At 47.8% G+C, this 17210-nt stretch overlaps 5 protein-coding genes across 5 annotated transcripts; 1 reads left to right on the top strand and 4 right to left on the bottom strand.

Annotated features, from left to right (window-relative positions):
• Positions 1-4662: 4662 nt before the first annotated feature.
• On the bottom strand, positions 4663-5606 carry J4E83_009911 (uncharacterized protein; the record flags this gene model as incomplete). Its single annotated transcript, XM_049336795.1, has 3 exons — positions 4663-5120; positions 5171-5455; positions 5579-5606. 3 exons carry the CDS (start codon positions 5604-5606, stop codon positions 4663-4665), a joined length of 771 nt encoding a protein of 256 aa, XP_049184077.1.
• Positions 5607-5870: 264 nt separating this feature from the next.
• Positions 5871-7291, bottom strand: J4E83_009912 (uncharacterized protein; the record flags this gene model as incomplete). The annotated part of the gene is made up of 3 exons (XM_049336796.1): positions 5871-7001; positions 7054-7172; positions 7219-7291. 3 exons carry the CDS (start codon positions 7289-7291, stop codon positions 5871-5873), a joined length of 1323 nt encoding a protein of 440 aa, XP_049184078.1.
• A 496-nt stretch (positions 7292-7787) lies between these two features.
• J4E83_009913 (uncharacterized protein) lies at positions 7788-11726 on the top strand (the record flags this gene model as incomplete). The annotated part of the gene is made up of 4 exons (XM_049336797.1): positions 7788-8072; positions 8128-9751; positions 9799-9915; positions 9961-11726. 4 exons carry the CDS (start codon positions 7788-7790, stop codon positions 11724-11726), a joined length of 3792 nt encoding a protein of 1263 aa, XP_049184079.1.
• Positions 11727-12094: 368 nt separating this feature from the next.
• On the bottom strand, positions 12095-13753 carry J4E83_009914 (uncharacterized protein; the record flags this gene model as incomplete). The annotated part of the gene is made up of 4 exons (XM_049336798.1): positions 12095-12104; positions 12179-12926; positions 12975-13593; positions 13643-13753. 4 exons carry the CDS (start codon positions 13751-13753, stop codon positions 12095-12097), a joined length of 1488 nt encoding a protein of 495 aa, XP_049184080.1.
• Positions 13754-14404: 651 nt separating this feature from the next.
• Positions 14405-16641, bottom strand: J4E83_009915 (uncharacterized protein; the record flags this gene model as incomplete). The annotated part of the gene is made up of 2 exons (XM_049336799.1): positions 14405-14653; positions 14716-16641. The coding sequence occupies 2 exons, from the start codon at positions 16639-16641 to the stop codon at positions 14405-14407; spliced, it is 2175 nt and encodes a 724-aa protein (XP_049184081.1).
• Positions 16642-17210: the final 569 nt, after the last annotated feature.

The following is a 17210-nucleotide window of genomic DNA, read 5'->3' on the forward strand; positions in this document are numbered from 1 at the left end:
TAGTTCTACAATTAAGTAGCTAGGCTTATAACTATTAGAGCTAGAGACAATTAATAATTAGAGATAATTAAGTATATTATAATTAATCTACTACAAAAGAAAGTTAGAATAAAAACTCTAGCTATATACCTAAGAGCTAAGCAATTACGTGTCTGCAATTAAGCAATTACAACTACTTTCTAACTTTAACACTATAATACTCTCTAAGTCTAATCTAGAGCTATAACGTAGTATATATACTCTACTAGATTCTATATTCTTAATATATATCTATTACTTATATCTAGAGTAAGAACGCTTTAGTTAAAGCTTAGAGTCTACTATATATAAGCTATTCTCTACTATTAGTTATTTATCTAGTATAAATATATTATCTAAGTAATAACTTTACGCGTTTACTAATCTACTAGAAACTATTCTAGTTATATTACTAAATAAATCTAAAAAGATCTACTTATTATAGCTATAGCTATAAAGGCCTAAAGTACCTAAAACCTAACTTATTATAAATATAATACTAATAAATAGCTAGAAATAAGTAGTATAGAACTTAATAATATAAGTAAACGTAGCTTATATAGAGATTATACTTTTTTAAATACTATATTATAAGCTTCTTAAATACTAGATTACTCTTATAAGCTATATATAAATAACTTTAATTCTAGTCTTTTTAGAGTCTTAGTAAATAATAATATTAGAATACTAGTAAAATATACTTATTATAGTAGCGCGCTTACTAGGTTAAGTATGTATAAGTAATATAATTATAGTACTCTAAGTAAAAAGTAGAGTAGATAATAATAGAATCTTATAGTAGCTAACTTTAAAAAAAATTAAAATCTAAGTTTAATATATTATAAAGGTAGCCTCTTAGTAAGTATAAACTTAGTAAAATAACGCGTTAAACACTAATTATAAGTAGAGAATATATTTAGTTTACTTAGAAGCTAAAAGCTAAAATAGCTAAGTTTATACTATAGGTAAGAGTAAGTGTAACTTTTTAGTAGCTAAGTCTATATTTACTTTATAGTAAATAGTAAAATTTAGTAGTATATAAGTTAAAATTACTATATATATAAAACTAAAAATACTAATAATATATTAGTCTTAACTATAAGAGTTACTAGTAGATAATAGCTTTAGATATTAATACCTAAATAGATAGCTAGAACTATTAGATTCTATAGAAGAAATATTCTCTTCTTACTCTCTATAGTCTAAGTTCTTATCTCTTACTAATTAAGTTTCTCTACTTACTACCTAGTCTAGATAGTAATTATCTAGATAAGCTTATAGTAAGAGTTAGTTCTAATTAGGTTCTATAATACTCTTCTAAGAACTCTAATTCTCTTTCTAGAATCTTAAGCCTTTTTCTTAGCTTATATAACTATATATATTCTCTTTCTTATCTTAATCTCTCTAATATCTATACTCTTAAATCTACTAAAATAAAATCTTAATTTTCTTACTTTATAATATTAGATAGTTTTTTACTATTATTTTTGCTATTATTTTTGCTATAGTTTTAGCTATAGTTTTAGCTATAGCTTTTTAATATTTCTAGATATTATATATAAACTAGAAGTTTATATATTATTAGAAGCCTAACTATTTTTAAGCTCTTTTCTATAGCTTCTACCTAGCGCCTAGTATTTAACTCTAATTCTCTTAGTAATTCTAATTATCTAAGTCTACTTATTCTATTTAATTACGTTTATATTATTACTCTATAGATAATTAAGTACTTTCTCTAAGTAGAAGAGCTATAAAAACATGCTAAATACTAGTCTATTCTTCTAAAGTATAGTAGTTTAGCTATAGCTAATCTTTATATAACTTTACTAACTCTAGATATAAATAGAAAGCTAGTAGTAAAGCGCTAGTCTAGAAATAGTAAAGTAGAGTTAGAATTAGGTAATAAAAAGAGTAGATTTAAGACAAGAGATATAATAGTGTAGCTTAGCTATATAATAGCTTTTTCTATATTAGTTTATATACCTCTAATATTATAGGTATAATAACTAATAATATATTAGTATAGTCTTTTTGTATAATCTACTAAACGTAGTAATCTATTCTTAACGTCTATATCTATAACTATCTTCTATTCTTTATTAAAACTAGTATCTCTATATTATAGTTCTAGATTCTAACACTACTAGTACTCTAGTTAATTAGCTATATATTACACGTCTAGATAGAATTTTAATTAGGCTAATAAGAGAAATAAGAAAGTTATTAGATCTATCTAGCCTAGTATTATACTAAAAAGAAGCTGTTTATTACTTAGCTTTACTCTAGTAGCCTATATATTCTAAGTATAACGCGTTCTTCTAATAATAAGTAAATACTAACTATTTATAGTAAGTAGAGAAGTAATATAACCTTATAATTAGCGTATTAGCGCTAAGTCTTTAGATTTAATATCTATTCTCTATTATTTCTTTTCTTTTATATAGGCTAACTAAGTAGTAGACTAGTTTTAATATACGCTCTCTATAGGTATAAGCTATTTATACCTCTCTTCTAATATTAGCTATAGAAATAAAGAATAAATAGCTAGGCCTTATATATCTTTACCTAAACTAGTAGAAGCTACGTAATTAAGAATGTTACTATTTTCTATAGAGATTAGAGTTATTAATAATTAATAGATAAAAAGAGCTAGAGCGTAGAGAGAGTAGAATATAATACTATATTTAGTAGGCTTTTTTTTTATTCTAGGTGCAGCAGAATTAGGTAGCCTATAGGTAGAACTAGTGTAGTAGTGTCTAGGTAGGTAGAATTAGTAGCTAAATTAGAAAGAATCTAAGTAGCTTTAGAGCTAGAACTATAAGCTATAGTATAGTGTAGAACTATAACTAGATAGAAATACTTAACACTATAATACTTAGATTATACGTATACTTTTAGCTCTAAAGAGATTTATATTAAAAAGTATATTATTATTCTTTTAAGTAGTGTAAATATATAGAAGTAAGATAGCTTTCTATAATAATAATTATTTAGTAATATATTACACGTTAAGCTTATTTTATTAGTTTATATTTATATTACTTATTATCTTTATTATACACTATTTAATATAGAAGTTATTTTAATAGTTAACTATTTCTAACTATTTTAAAATACACGCATTTTAATATTCTTGTATTTCTAGCCTCTACTATTTTACATGCCCGCTCTTATATTATATACTATTTCTATACTATAAATAATGCTAATTAGCTTTAAATTTTATACCTAAAAGTATGTTATTAGCAATTTGCTCTAAAAAGGCTTCTGTTCTGTCTTACTTATTAAACGCTAGTTCTACTATTGCGCGCGAGCCCTAAAACCCTTATGGAGGTGTCGAGGTTGGTTCGATAGTGCGGCAGGAGAGTGTTGAAAGCTCTTACCGTCGTGATGGAAGTCATCTCGATCGATCGTCTACCAATTCTTCATTCCATTGTCCCAGATATGCCCGTGCGATGCGTGTTGGCTGTATGACCCATCATTGCTGTCAGTAGCCTTGGTCTGAAGTTGCAACAAGCACCCTAAGGCCAACGCTTATTTCTTTCGGTATAGGAAGGATGCATTCGGTTCCACCTCCAACAACAGTACGTAGTGGTAGTGGATACGGTAAGCGCCGAATGCCCGTGATCAACGCTCGTCAAATATTTCACCTTTGATTTCGAAGATATTCAGTCTCACAATTGTATCAGACAGCTTTCCTGTAGAGGTTTTAGCTCAGTTGAGAGACTTCTGCGAAAGACTAGTAACTACATGATCATCCCTAGACCTTATGATATCCCACAAAGCGCATGAGTACCTGAGATCGAGAGTGAAGGCCCAGACAAACCTTTTAGGGAGCATGCCAACCCAGGAAAAGGCTAAACACCCTGGAGCCTACGTTAACGTCAGCTCACCTACTTTGCAAGTTTTTGTTGTAATGTAGTCTGCAGACCTGTTTAGCTTCTTGCTTGCATGAGGTGGGAGCGGAGTTGCGAATAATGGGACCCGGGGGCCTGGAGAACTCGTAGTAGGCCTGACACTACCATGCCGATCAACCAGCAGCCACTAGACATGGATGGGGAAGTAATGCGAAGCTAAGAAATACAATACCTGACTGAGTGCTTTGCCTCACTTACAAGATGAAGTAGGCAAAATTATAACCAACGTTAAGTCGGTGTGCCCGACATTGCGACGAAGGTGCGGATCATGAAAGGGTACCGATGACAAGCATGGGTTCAAAAGCATTAGTCTAGTATTTTTGATTTGATATGTCTACCAGCGGGATGGATATTGCATAATATGATGGCATAGCAGACCGGATGTATACGCATGCATCACATCGCACATGTCAAACACAGGGGTCGCCCGTTCCTCCGCCATGTTCAGTTCCCATGCCCCATCGCGGCAACACCCGACACACACCCCTCATCTCATCTTCCTAGCGGACCAGTATTGGCGGTACCACCAGTCCTCCTTGACGACTTGCCAAGCATGAAGTTGCCCAGACCACGCGCACCACTGGCAAGAGGCTGCCTGGTCATGGGCGAGTTTTGGTACGAGGAATGCGCATCCTGATTCAAGTACGGAGGAGGCTGGCGTGAACCACCGAGGACTGGAAGCTGACTTCTATGAGCTTGCGAAGGCGTCCCGACTGGAGCTGTATCTTCACTGTGTCAGCGCGCGATGCTCTCTACGTTCAAAGGAAAACAACTCACGACCAGTATTGTTCCTCACACCCAATCCCCGTCTCTGCAGCTGCGGATCAAAAGGAGGCCCGAGATGGACACCGCCCTGCTGCTGCCGTCCACTGCTCCCAGAACTCCTACTAAAGTCTCTGTTGTGCGGTCTACCACCACCGGCCTGCTGCGACATGTTTATCTGACTGTAGTTGGCCGTTCCGGTCCGCGTGCCAGGAAGGCGGTCGATGAACCGGTCTCCACGAGCAGTCTGGATCGTGTACGCCGCCTCATCACCAGCAGCATGAGCTACCTCCGTTGCCATGACCTTACTTTTCAATTGCTGGTAGTGCGCTTGGGTCTGCGCATGCGCTTTCGTCTTCTCTTTGAACGCTTTCTGAAGTTGATGGTTTTTGTCCTCGAGATCCTCCTGTTCGGCTTGCATGGCTACGGAAGTGTTAGTAATGGAGCATTCAGAGGAAGAGGGTATGACCAACCCTGCATCTTGTCTTGCAATGCCTTGATCTGCGAATTCGCATCGTGCACGAGCTGATCCATCTGCTGACTGAGCGTATCGTACTTGCCAGTCAAGCCTTTCGCGAGGTGCTCCTGATAGATGATCTCCTGCGACGTCTGATAGCTATGGAACGCCAAGCCACGACTGGCACACTCCATGATGATTGTTGGACTCAGGCCGCTAAGTACCGACGTCTTGTAGTCTTCTGATGGGTTGAGACCAGCCACAACCACATCGTCGGGGTTGTGCAGCGAGGAGTTGCATGCTGGACAAGTTCGATGCGCGTTCGTAGACCTCGACAGCCCGGTGACATCTGCGCAATTGCTGCAAAAGACGTGACTTATGCGATTGTCAGCGAGAGCGTCAGAGGCAGGTGAGATGGACAAACCTGCACGTAGTAACCACGGCGCGTTCATGCAGCTGCGATCGACACTTGAGCTCATTGCAACGCAGAACGTACTCCATGGCGAGTGGCGGTTGTGAAGTGGAGGAAGTTTCGTCGGCGGATGGAAAGCACGATGTTGACGCGAAAGCACGTGGTCCGCTCACTGAGGCAAGAGCAACCCAACTCGTGTAAATTCTGTCCTAACCAGAACGTAGCATGAATTCGTGTCTTACGGATCCGCGCAACGATAATACTCAGGGTGCGTCCGTGGGGCCTGCCGCTTCAGCAATCGAGTCTATCGATCATCCTTGTCCGGCTTCCGCCGTTGCCTTGTGCTCTTCTTGCCAGCCACGGCTGTATCGTCCTCCTCTTCATCTCGACCCTTTGCGAGTTCACCATCCAACTCCCACTCCTCGGGGTCATACCAGTCCTCGCCATCGCTCATCTCTCCTACATGGCCTTCCGCTTTTGACCACTTGTATACATCCTGCCTCATGCGGTCGGCTTGTAGCAGGCCTTGGTACAAGTCGGATGTTATCCGTGCGACCTCCTCCTGTTTTTGTACGTAGGCCATGAGGAGCATGCGTGTTTCCTCGGCTTCGTTGGGTGGAAGACCAAAGTCGCGGTCTGGCAACGAATCTGACGGATGTATGAAGAGAGGATGTATTGCGCCGACACCACTCGAGGGTGAATGAGGTGGGGAGGGAGTCGAAGCTGCGTGCGCCTGTGCTCGTCTGCGCGTCGTCATCCTGTGTGTCTGTTGCGACGCGGTATCAGACGCGTCTTCGGGCGTTCCTTCTCCGTTCTCTTGCGCCTGCTCTGCATCTCCTGCGTGCGTTCCGTTGGTCACAGGATGTGCGCCATTGACCCTTTCTGAACTCGTATCGCCGTTGGTCTCGGCCTGTCGGCTAGTGCCATTTGGCTGGCCTGCATCCTCCATGTCTACGTCATGGGGACTTTCTATGGTCTCGCGCATGTCCGCATCGTGGGGTTGTTGCTGCTCTCCTTCGCCCGTGCGCCCATTTGCGCTGCTAGCCCATGGCTCCTGGAATGGTGCCCTTCCCATGGCAGCCAGGGCAGCTGGCGCAAACGTGGAGTCGCCCTGTAATTTCACGAAAAGAGTCTTCGCCCGCGCGTTAGTGACCTGCTCTTTTCGAGAAAGGGCTCCAGCTTCGGTCGCGAGGTCTGTGAGATGCCGAGAGGAGTATGCTACACTCAGGGCAGGGTGATTGGGTAGGTCGGCGGCAGAGGTGAGCGGCGCAAGAAGACTCTCGAGCTGTATGTTGCCGTAGGGATTCTCCTCGACAGCCTCCACATCTTCCTCGTCTTCGTAATCTTCTTCGACTTCGACGACATCACCGTCCGCATCGTATCGTGGAGGGTTGCGCTGTAGGATGGACCTGTGGTAGCCGGCGTGCTCAATGCGCTGGAGGCGTCAGTCTACAGTCGACACCCGAGTCGCACAAGCCAAGACGCACCTTCTTGTACGGTCGCGGGTCAGAGAGGAAGTCTGGGTCGCTGGCGCGCGCATAATGGACCTTGCGCCTCAGATCCTGCTTGTTGCTGTTCAAGGGTGTTTCGGAGTCTTCTGTGTCGGCTGCGCAGTGTTAGCTGTGCCTGTGTCGAGGTAGGAATGAGCTTACAGTCGTCTTTTCGCAGCATCTTCCTCTTCATGCTGAAAATGGTATCCATAATCTGCTGCTGTTGGCCCGCCATGGCGTCAGGGCCTCTGGCCAGCGCGAGCGTAAGGTGGTGAAGATGCGGAGTATCGATACGAGCGCGTTCAGCTAGTACAACGACTTGTTGCGCTGTCAAAGGTATTTGGAGGTGTGGATACGCGTAGCGGCGAAGCTGGATTGCAAAAGTATAGCTGTAGAGTGTCGGAGAGAAAGTGTGGAGGGATCGGGCGGCATAGAGAACGTGCATGGCAAGGGTTCAGCTAGCTTCCCGCGCCCATGTGTCGACCCGCGACCATCGATGACGAAGCCGCGAACAATCTGTACACTATCTCCATGCTGCCACAAACACGCTTGATATCGCCAATCCGATACAGCACCTAGGAAGCCCACGTCTGGCTTTGCGATTCTCGTGCGACGAGCAAATCCACTCCGCAGCACTTCCGCTATCCCCCAACTCCGAAAAGCAGCATCACGTCGACACCACGCTTGTGAGATACAAGCTGGAAACCACGCGACTCGGGCATGGAGTTATAATGGAGGCATACCCATCAGACTTCACTGCGCACAACCTACCGTTTATCGTCCTTTCAGGCCTAGCGACCAGCAAAGAGGCCGATCCCCCTCCATCGGTTCAGCATGTGCTTCCTGGACGCGCTGTTACGAACATCAGCTCAGACTTACCACCTGCAGAAGGTGAACGGGCAAATGAACTACTCCAAGAGTTTCTGAGTGCAGACGGCACGAATGCGCCGTGGAATGGGCGCGACTTTAGTCGCCGAGGCATTACGCATGGCTTCAGGATACGGAGTGTAGGAAGGGTACATGCGCCTGCGATTATGCCACGGGAAGGAGCCATGGGCTGATGTTTGCTAGAACTTCCAACTGCCCCCGAAAAAGGCAGATGCGCCCTCAAACTCCGAGACAACCCCTCCAGGTAGTCCCACCATCGCAGCCGCAACATCATGGGTCCTGCATTCGCCCATATCTCCCCTCTCTCCAGCGTCGCCCTCCTTCCCCGACGGCGTCATCGCTCCTGCCTGGGTCGCCAAACACCAGCACTACGTTCCCTCCGTATTCGTCTCCTTCTTCAACTTCACCACAGACCCCATTACGAACAGCTTGCACGATAATCAGCTGAAGACGGACATCAACAAGATCAAGAGCCAGATACAAAAGTCAGACTACCGAACAAGATACGTTGTGGTATTGCTGAGTGACAAGACTATCATCGAAGCACCAGACATCGAAGAGCGACTGGCGACGATACGGCGGGCTACGGGCTTGGATCCAAAGAATTCACTCTTCTTTCTGCCTCCCAGGACGTCCAAGGTCGAACTGCAGGCATTCGTCACTTCTATCCTTGCCATACTACAACCTGTCTGTGTCGAGTATTACCGAGACCTCACAAAACATGCGCGGAGGAAGAAGGGGCGAGGAACGATTCCTCCTCCAACAGCTCCACCGACACGAGGCACATCCCAAACACTGTCGTATCCTGGATGGGGTGTTCGCTATGATTTCAAGCTTGGTATCCTTGCCGAGTTTCGCCAGGAGATGGACGCTGCACAGCGGCACTACGGGGCTGCGTTGGAGGCATTGTTTGGTGCCGAGGGTCTGTTTGAAACAACGGCAAGCTGGTCTCCAAGATGGGACGAGATACGATTGCTAGCAGATATCATCGCACTACGGCACATTCGATGTCAACTATGGAACAATTTCCCTACTTCCGCGGTCCAGTCTTGGTTACGATACAAGTGGAAATTACAAGACGTGCTCGATCGCCGGGGCAAGGGTACTAACAACTATGGCTGGCAAGCTTGGGAATCTACATGGGCCCAAGTGATGGCTGAGACGGTACGACGAACAGAATTGCCAGTCTTCAAGATACGAGATCCTATCCCGGACACAGATCCCTTGCCAGACATCCCTAACTCGCTATACTCTCAGCCCGAAAAGCAGTTCCCGGTAGGAGAAAGACTACCACCATGGGAACTATTACATCATGCCGGATATTGGCACAAGATTGCCAGTGACCACGCAAAGAGGCGTTACATCCTTGCCAGAGAGATGCCAGAGGAAGACAGAACACCGCCAGGCATGTCTCCTGCCGCCAAGGTCTCCGCTCGGAATCAGATATACGACCACTACCTCGTTCCGCAACCCCACGAAGAGTATCCTGTACCTGGTATCGGCAACGGATTCGAGCACTGGAAAGATATCTCATCCAAGCTTAATGCTGCGATAGCTGAGTTTAGAGCTCGGGGACAACACCGGAAAGTAGATCAGTTGCAACTCGAGGTGGCTCGAACATTGCTACACGTGAAAAGATTTGACGATGCTTTCAAAGTACTGCGATCACTCTGGGAAACAATGGCATGGCGGAAAGAAGGATGGTGGAGCTTAGCTTCGGAGGTAGTATGGACTCTGCATGAGTGCGCACTGCGAGTACAGAGCCGAGAATCATATGTTGCAACGGAGTGGGAGCTGTATAGTCAAAGTCAGTGTTATTCGCCTTTCACACGAAGCTTCACTAACAGCCACCAGCGATCCCTGGCAAGACAAAATACAAGTACGACTTGATGACATGTTTGGACGTCTTCTCGGATGCGACTGCCGAGAAGGTGAGCGTGAGTCTAAATGCTAAAGACCACATATCCTGCTGTAAGTGCGAAACTCGTTTCCAAAATTTAAAGGCTGACCTTGCAGTGTCGACGTCCTTCGCCTTTGCTGAAGCAGAAGGTAATGTTGGCGAACCCCTTCATGCACAACTTGCCATCAGCTCCAATGCTCGATCAGGCTCCGCACCTATCACGTTATCTTTTCTCCGATATCAGTTCAATGGTGGTTTGGCTGAAGTCCGCTTGAATCACAACGCCGACGAACCCTCTGGAAGTACCTCAATCATGTACACCTGCACATTAGAAGAGACTCACTCCGCTACCGGAAAGCCACGCTGGGCCGGAACAGCTGATCTGACGCTCCACCCGGGGCAGACTAAAGTGTACAGTCTGCCACTCATTCTGCGCGAGTCTGGGGATGTCGATGTTGTCGCGTGCGTCTTCGGCATCAGCACGGAAAAGTTTGATCTCGTTTGCTCAGACACAGATCCAGAGACTCCAACTCATCCGGTTTGGTGGATCAAGTCAGATACCAAGATCAAATCAAGATCATTGAAGCATGGATCTGGTATGTCGGTGCACATACTACCCAAACCGCCAAAGATGGAAATCAACCTACCGGACGTTCGCAACCAGTACTACACAGACGAGTCAGTGACGCTGGCAATAGAGATTCTGAACCAAGAAGAAGAGGACACTGAAGCTGTCCTTGAGGTGCGATTATTGGGTCGCTCCAAAGACACTCTGAGCTACACCTGGGTTGAGCGTCCGGCAGAGTCACCCATGAAGGAAGTTCCGCCAGCGCTCGACGGTTCAACAGATGTAGACCTGCCAGGCCATGTAGTAGGGAAGCTGGCCCAAGGTGCAAGGACGACAGAGAGAATCCGCTTCACTGCACCCGCAGATCCAGCAGACTACGCCTTGGAAGTCAAGGTACTATACCACCTCCTCAGCGACCGCGACATACCCATATCCAAGATCATGGTCGCCGATCTCGTCTTCAACGCGCCCTTCGAAGCGAGCTACGACCTCATGGCACGCGTGCACCCCGACCCATGGCCCAGCTACTTCGAGCTCCAAGAAGCCGAAAGCAACGTCAACCCCGAATCGCCCGATGCATTCGGTATCGCACAGAAATGGGGACTACGAGCCAAAGTCGCATCCTTCGCCGACGAACAGCTCATCGTCAGCGACCTAGCCGTCCAAGTCCACAGCATCCACGGTGGCGCAACATGCGACGTCACGAAAGAATTCAGCATTGCAGAAACTCCCATGGAACCCCAGGTCCTCAGCGAATGGGGCTTCAGTCTGGATATCCGGAAGAACAACCTCGAAGAACGTCGCTCCACCGCCCTCGACACCACTCTAAACATAACATGGAAGCGAACGTCCGACCCCACCGCCTCCCCAGTAACATCCTCCCTCCCCATCCCGCGCATCCAGATCCCCTCCTCGGAACCCCGCGTCCTGGCTTCCCACCATCTCTCCCCCACGACCCCCTCACTCATCCACCTCGACTACGTCCTCGAAAACCCCACCATGCACTTCCTCACTTTCGAGCTCGCCATGGAAGCCAGTGAGGACTTTGGTTTCAGCGGACCTAAACTACGGACGCTGCATCTGCTGCCTATGAGTCGGCAGACGGTACGGTATAATTTGCTGTCGAATGTGGAAGGGGATTGGATTTTGCCGAATCTGAAGGTTACGGATCGGTACTTTAATAAGACGTTGAAGGTGCAGGGGACGGAGGGGATGAGGGTGGATAAGAAGGGGGTGGGGATTTGGGTGCCTGGTGATGAGGGAGCGGTGGGAGACGGAGAGGGGGATGGAGAAGGTGAAGGGAAGGTAGAATAGTGGGTGGAAGTAAGTCGTTTGAGAGCTTAGCGGTCTTGATGAGTGATGCAGTGGATGAGCTTGCGCCCGTGGAATTGTGCTTTCAATATGCGAATGATGATGGTCAAACGCTAAATGTCCCATATACATCCACTATTAGATGCATATTCCCAAGTCCGCCCAAACCATAACCATCTACCCAGACCCCCTAACCCTCGTCACCGGATCCCTCCCCGGCACCACAGTATCCCTCCAAAGATCCTCATCCTGCTCGTCCTGCGGAATAAACCGCGCCGTCCCCTCCCTCCTCAAATCCACATTCGCAGTATCCGTATCCGTATCTGTAAACATCGTCTCACCGGTGATAAGCGGCATGGACATTGTAATATCTATATTGTTCTGAAATCTCATCAGCTATTAGGGACTCCCGCAGAGGATTATGTGGGGAGGAGGAAGGAGGAGGCTGGGCATACTGCTGTGGTTGTTGCGGTTCTTCGCCGTAGTAGATTGGGGCTTCGAAGTCGGTGGCGGCGTGGGAGAGGATTGTGGGGTCGATTTCGGGGATTTGCGTTGATGAGGGTGGTTGTTGTTGGGTTTGAGGTTGTGGTTGCTGGGAGATGGTGGTTTGGGGCGTGGTCATTGTGTTTGTTGGCTGTGACTGTGATTGTGGAGCGCTGGCATCAACTTCGACGATCTTGTCCTCTTGTACTCTTACTTCGCGGTCTCGCAGGCGGCGCATTAATCCCAGAAATTGTGAGTTCTGGAATTTCTCGCTTGTGTTGTCTGCTACGCGCTCTAGCAACCGGCCTGCTGTTGCCGCCATCTCATCGTCTTCGTTTCTTGGCGGTTGTTCTTGCTTCTGCTCTTCTTCTGGTTTCTGTTCGAAGTGTTGTAGCGGCTCTGGGGTTCGCATGTAGCCTGCTGCTTCTAGATCCTGCCATATTTGCTCTTCGCTCATCTGGACGCGTGAGCCGAGTGGGTATTGCGACATGAGGCGTTGGTTGATGGCCTTGATGAGCTCTTCGGCGCGCGTCTTGACTTCTTGAGGGGCATCACGATTTACGATTCTTTGAAGAGAATCGACAATCCATTTCCCTTCGTTCGCGTCCTGGACCAGAGTACCGCTCTTCTCCAGGCGATCCATGTTCTCGAGGTAGGCTACTGCTTCGTCGGTTCGCCCGAGACCGGTTTCGCTCCAGACTTGGATGGCGGAGTAGACAGCTAAGCTCACAGTCAGCACTCGTAGTTGGTTTGACGGACACTACACACCTGGCCGCGTTTCTCGTATCCGTTGAAGAAGAGGATCCATCTCACCCGGCCGGTCCAGATCCAGCGCCTCTTGCGCTGGCTGTGTGTGTACTTGCTCTGCCTCTGCCGTCTCCATCATGTCTTGTTGCGCCTGCGCAAATGCTTGTTCGAAAGCCGCCTCGTCGAACGCTGGTACGTCATCCTGGGCGCGCTGCTTTCCTTGCGCGACCTCTGAGACTTGGGCGTTCTGGAAAGTCGGGGTCTGCATGTATGCCTGTCCACCAAATCCACCCATGTTGTATCCTGACATGCCTCCATACGGGGTTTGCTGTAACGCAGGCGCCTGCGAGACAGGGGCCTGTTGCCTCAAGAAGTCCTGATGCCATGCTGATGCTGCGCTCGCCGGCTGCTGTCGCTGTTGCTGCAACGTTTGTGGCGGCGGACTGCTAACATTCAAGCGTTGAAAGTCGGCCGCCCATTCGGGTGCTTGTGGAGCTTGCGCAAACTGGGGAGGAGGTTGCGCGAATCGTGGATCGAACGGTTGGAAGTTTTGTGTTGGAAGAGGCCGGCCGCCGGCTTGAAAGGCTTCAAACTCGTTGTCTAACGCGCCTACATTAGGTCCCGGAGATGATCTGAAGCCCTGCTACAATTTAGATGGCGAAGCGCAGCTTTCGAGTATAACTACAAACCTGCGCCGGTGAATGTCTGCCGACCAAGCGGTCCTGCTGAAGCGTCCGGTCTACGGTCGTGTGCTTCTGGAAGTTTTGCAGGGCATTTGAAGGCCCACAAAGCTCCGCCATGTCGAATATAGAAAGCGAAAAAGTACACTAAGAGGGGTATCAACGCATGCTACAAGGAAAGTGTGAAAGAGTCTGTCGGAGTGATGGTGTTGCGGCAACTGAGCGTCATGTTCCCGGAGATCAGAAGCCGACCGCATGCCGAGGCAAGAGGCGTGAGTGGGCCCCACGCGTCAGCCCTAGAGCTGTCAGGCAGGTGCGATCCATGGATGACGCACAAGCACGTGCTACACTCTTCACTTCCCAAATACTGTGAAAGCGGCAGTTGGTAAGATCGCGCGTGGCATTATTTAAGTCGCACGTCTTCGAGCTGGAATGGATTAGAAGATCAGCACTGTCCGTCCAAAAAGTGTAGACCCGAATCGACGTAGCACAACACCGGTGAAGAGCTGGAAGTCGTTGAGACGCACGAACATGCGCGGAGAGTTACACAGCAGTATGGGCGAGTCAGATAGGTCGAGTAACATGCGTTCCAATCGAGATAGACGGTAATTCAAAACCATGCATAGAAAACTACGTAACAGACCAACCAAGCGAAGGTACCTATGTATATGTATAAAATCCTAGAGAGAAGATTGGTATATGTCGTCATGAGCAAAGAGAAACCAACACCTCCAAAACACAAACGCACCATAAAACCCCATTTCAACCCCCTCATCTACCATAAAACATCTCCCCCAGACTAATATTCGCCTGACGAGACGAACCCCCAACCACACTCCTCGACCTAGACCTCGACTTCTTCCTCACAAAAGCATACTCCTTCTTACCGTGTCTATCCCTTCCTTCCGATTCAATAAACAACTTGCTACCGTGCCCAGTGCGCAGACGACGGGTATGCTCGAAGAGGATGTCGGTTTCGCGTTGGGACATTTCGCGGAGGACGATGATGTATTCGGGGTTCTGTAAATCATGTTAGTATAGTACTTGGTGTCAGATAATGGGATTGGTGGATGGGAACTTACAACATCGAATTCGTAGGGGATGTCGTAGTAGTGCAGCGTCTCCACGTCGAGATGGCTTCTGTGTACCTTGGCGTAAGTAGGCGGCGGTGCAATGGCGATCTGATGCGAAGAAGAGTGTGAGTGAGAATGAGAGTGGTGGTGGTGCGGTGGTGGCGGAGGCGCAGGAGGAGCGATTGGATGGAGAGGATGGTTAGGCATCATGCCTGCTTGAAGCTCTCGCTGCTTGTCCGGGTTGACGAGCGCCTGGATCTGGTTGTCTTGAAAGCCGAACTGAGCGAGTCGCTTGCGCATCGTCTCCTCGAGCTCCTTCTCCTGGGCCTCCTTCTTCCGCTTCTCTGCTTCTTCTGCCGCTTGCTGCTTTCGCGTGAAGGCGTCGAATTCTTCCTTTTCCTTGCGCTTTCGCTCTTCCTCTTCGAGTTTGAGCTTCATGATGAGCTCCTCCTTTGCTCGCTTCTCCTTGTCGGCGTCGAGAATCTTCTTGCGCTCGTACTCGTAGATGATACGGTCTTTCTCTGCTTGAGCTTCGGCCTCTTCTTTGGCCTTCTTCCGTTGGTATTCATCGACAGCACGCTGTTGAGCTTCCTTTGCCTCTCTTGCCTGTTTGGCTACTTTGGCTTCGTTGTCAGCGATGATTCGCTTGCGCTCTTCTTCAAACGCCTTTTCCTTGAGTTCACGCTCACGTGCCTCCTTCTCAAGCTTAGCCGTGTTCTCCGCAATGATGCGCGCGCGTTCTTCGTTCTCTCGCTTCTTCTTCTTCTCCATGTCAGATAGAATTTTCTCACGCTGTTCCTCGGCCTCGCGTTGCTCTCTGGCTTGCTTGAGCTTGGCTTCGGCGAGAATTCGCTTGCGCTCGTCATCCTGCTCTCTCTGCTCCCTTTCTAGTTTAGCAAGCATCTTATCGCGTTGTTCCTCAGCCTCCCTTTGCTCTCTAGACATCTTCGCCCTGTTCTCGGCGATGATTTGAGCTTTCTTCCTCTCCTCGTCGATATCGCGTCGCTCGCGATCTCGGTCTTCCCTCTCTCGCTTCAACTCCCAATCGCGACGCATACTCTCCTCCATTCTCTTGATGTTTTCCGCTTCTTGCTCACGGTCCCTTCTGTCATGGATGAACTCAAGCTCAACCCTGCGCCTGGCCAATTCCTCCCGTCTCTCGGTTTCCCTCTCCCAACGTTCTCGTTCAGCCTTCTCCTCGGCTTCTTCAAGGCGTTGTTGCGTTAGTGCCTCTTGTATCTTATCCTTGTAGCCATCTGACGAGTGATGACGTCTTTCCCTTTCGAGTTGCTGTTCAGCGTCCCGAAGCCGCTGCTCAGCAAGTGTCAACTTGACTTTGTCCTCGTAACTACGGTCTGGCGAATGATGATGGTATCTCTCCTGGCGCTCCCTCTCAAGTCTATCTTCAAGGTCTCTGAGACGCTGTTCGGCAAGCGTCAATTTGATCTTGTCTTCGTAGTTCGGCTCGGGAGCACGTTGATGCTCATACTCGTGCCTAGAGCGCGAACGATGCTCCTTCTTTATGTCTGCTCGCAGCGCAGCGATGTTATCTTCCAGGTCCTCAAACCCACCAGGCATGCGTCGGCCACGAGGACTGGCGTCTTGACCCTTCTGCTCAGTGCTTATACGGGGGTGGCTATCGTTATCCAGGTGACTGGTGTTGTAAATTGTCACATTGGGAGCAGGCGCATGACCTTGTGAGCGAGTTCGATGGAGACCGGTTGTATAGTGCACTTCTGGAGCCAGAAACTCTGTCGTGCGACGACCGTAGTCAGGACGATAGACCTCGTCGTCTTGGACTCTCCGCGGTGGGGGGCGGGGTGCGGGGGGATGAACATGACGGGTATGAATGTTCAGAGTGTCCTTTGTGATTTTCTGCCTGTACCACTCATCATCCGTCGAGTTGCCAGGATCCCAGTCGGATGCTCGTGGCATAGTGGGCGAAGAGGCTGAAAAGACGGGTGGAAAGTAGGAAAACTATCCCGACTGTTCGGTCTGAAATTTGAAGTGAGAACAAAGCAGAGCAATCAATCCAAAACCTTTGGGTTGGTCTCAGTTGCGGCGTGGACACACAGAGCGGGGTCGACGCTGAGGGGGCGGCACAGCAGCAGAGGTGACACGGTATAAAGAGAAGGTAACGTAAGAAAGCGGAAATGTCAGCAAAGGTGCGGCTGCAGCAGAACTTGAAGGAATTGCGCCCCTCTTGCTGGAATGGGGGCTGAAAGCTGCCTGATCACTAGCGGCATCCTCATGCGCCCGGTCTTGTGAACACAAATCAGCCGGAAGGCATATTTGACCTATCAACGATAGTGTAGGAGGCCGTCCACATGCCTGCATCCCCTCTGCGCTGTTGTAGCGCTGCAGTGTGCGATTCTTGCGACGGCTTTACCCTACATCCTTCGGTCTCTCCAGCTAGCGGCACGAGGATGGTGATGGTTTGGTGGGGCATGTCGAAAATAACACTAATCAAGCGCCATCAAGCGCCAAAGCCTCCATCTACTCTA

The sequence above is a fragment of the Alternaria metachromatica genome, assembly GCF_023757995.1.
Source record: "Alternaria metachromatica strain BMP 0045 chromosome Unknown scaffold_38, whole genome shotgun sequence".
Classification (NCBI taxonomy): Eukaryota; Fungi; Ascomycota; class Dothideomycetes; order Pleosporales; family Pleosporaceae; genus Alternaria; species Alternaria metachromatica.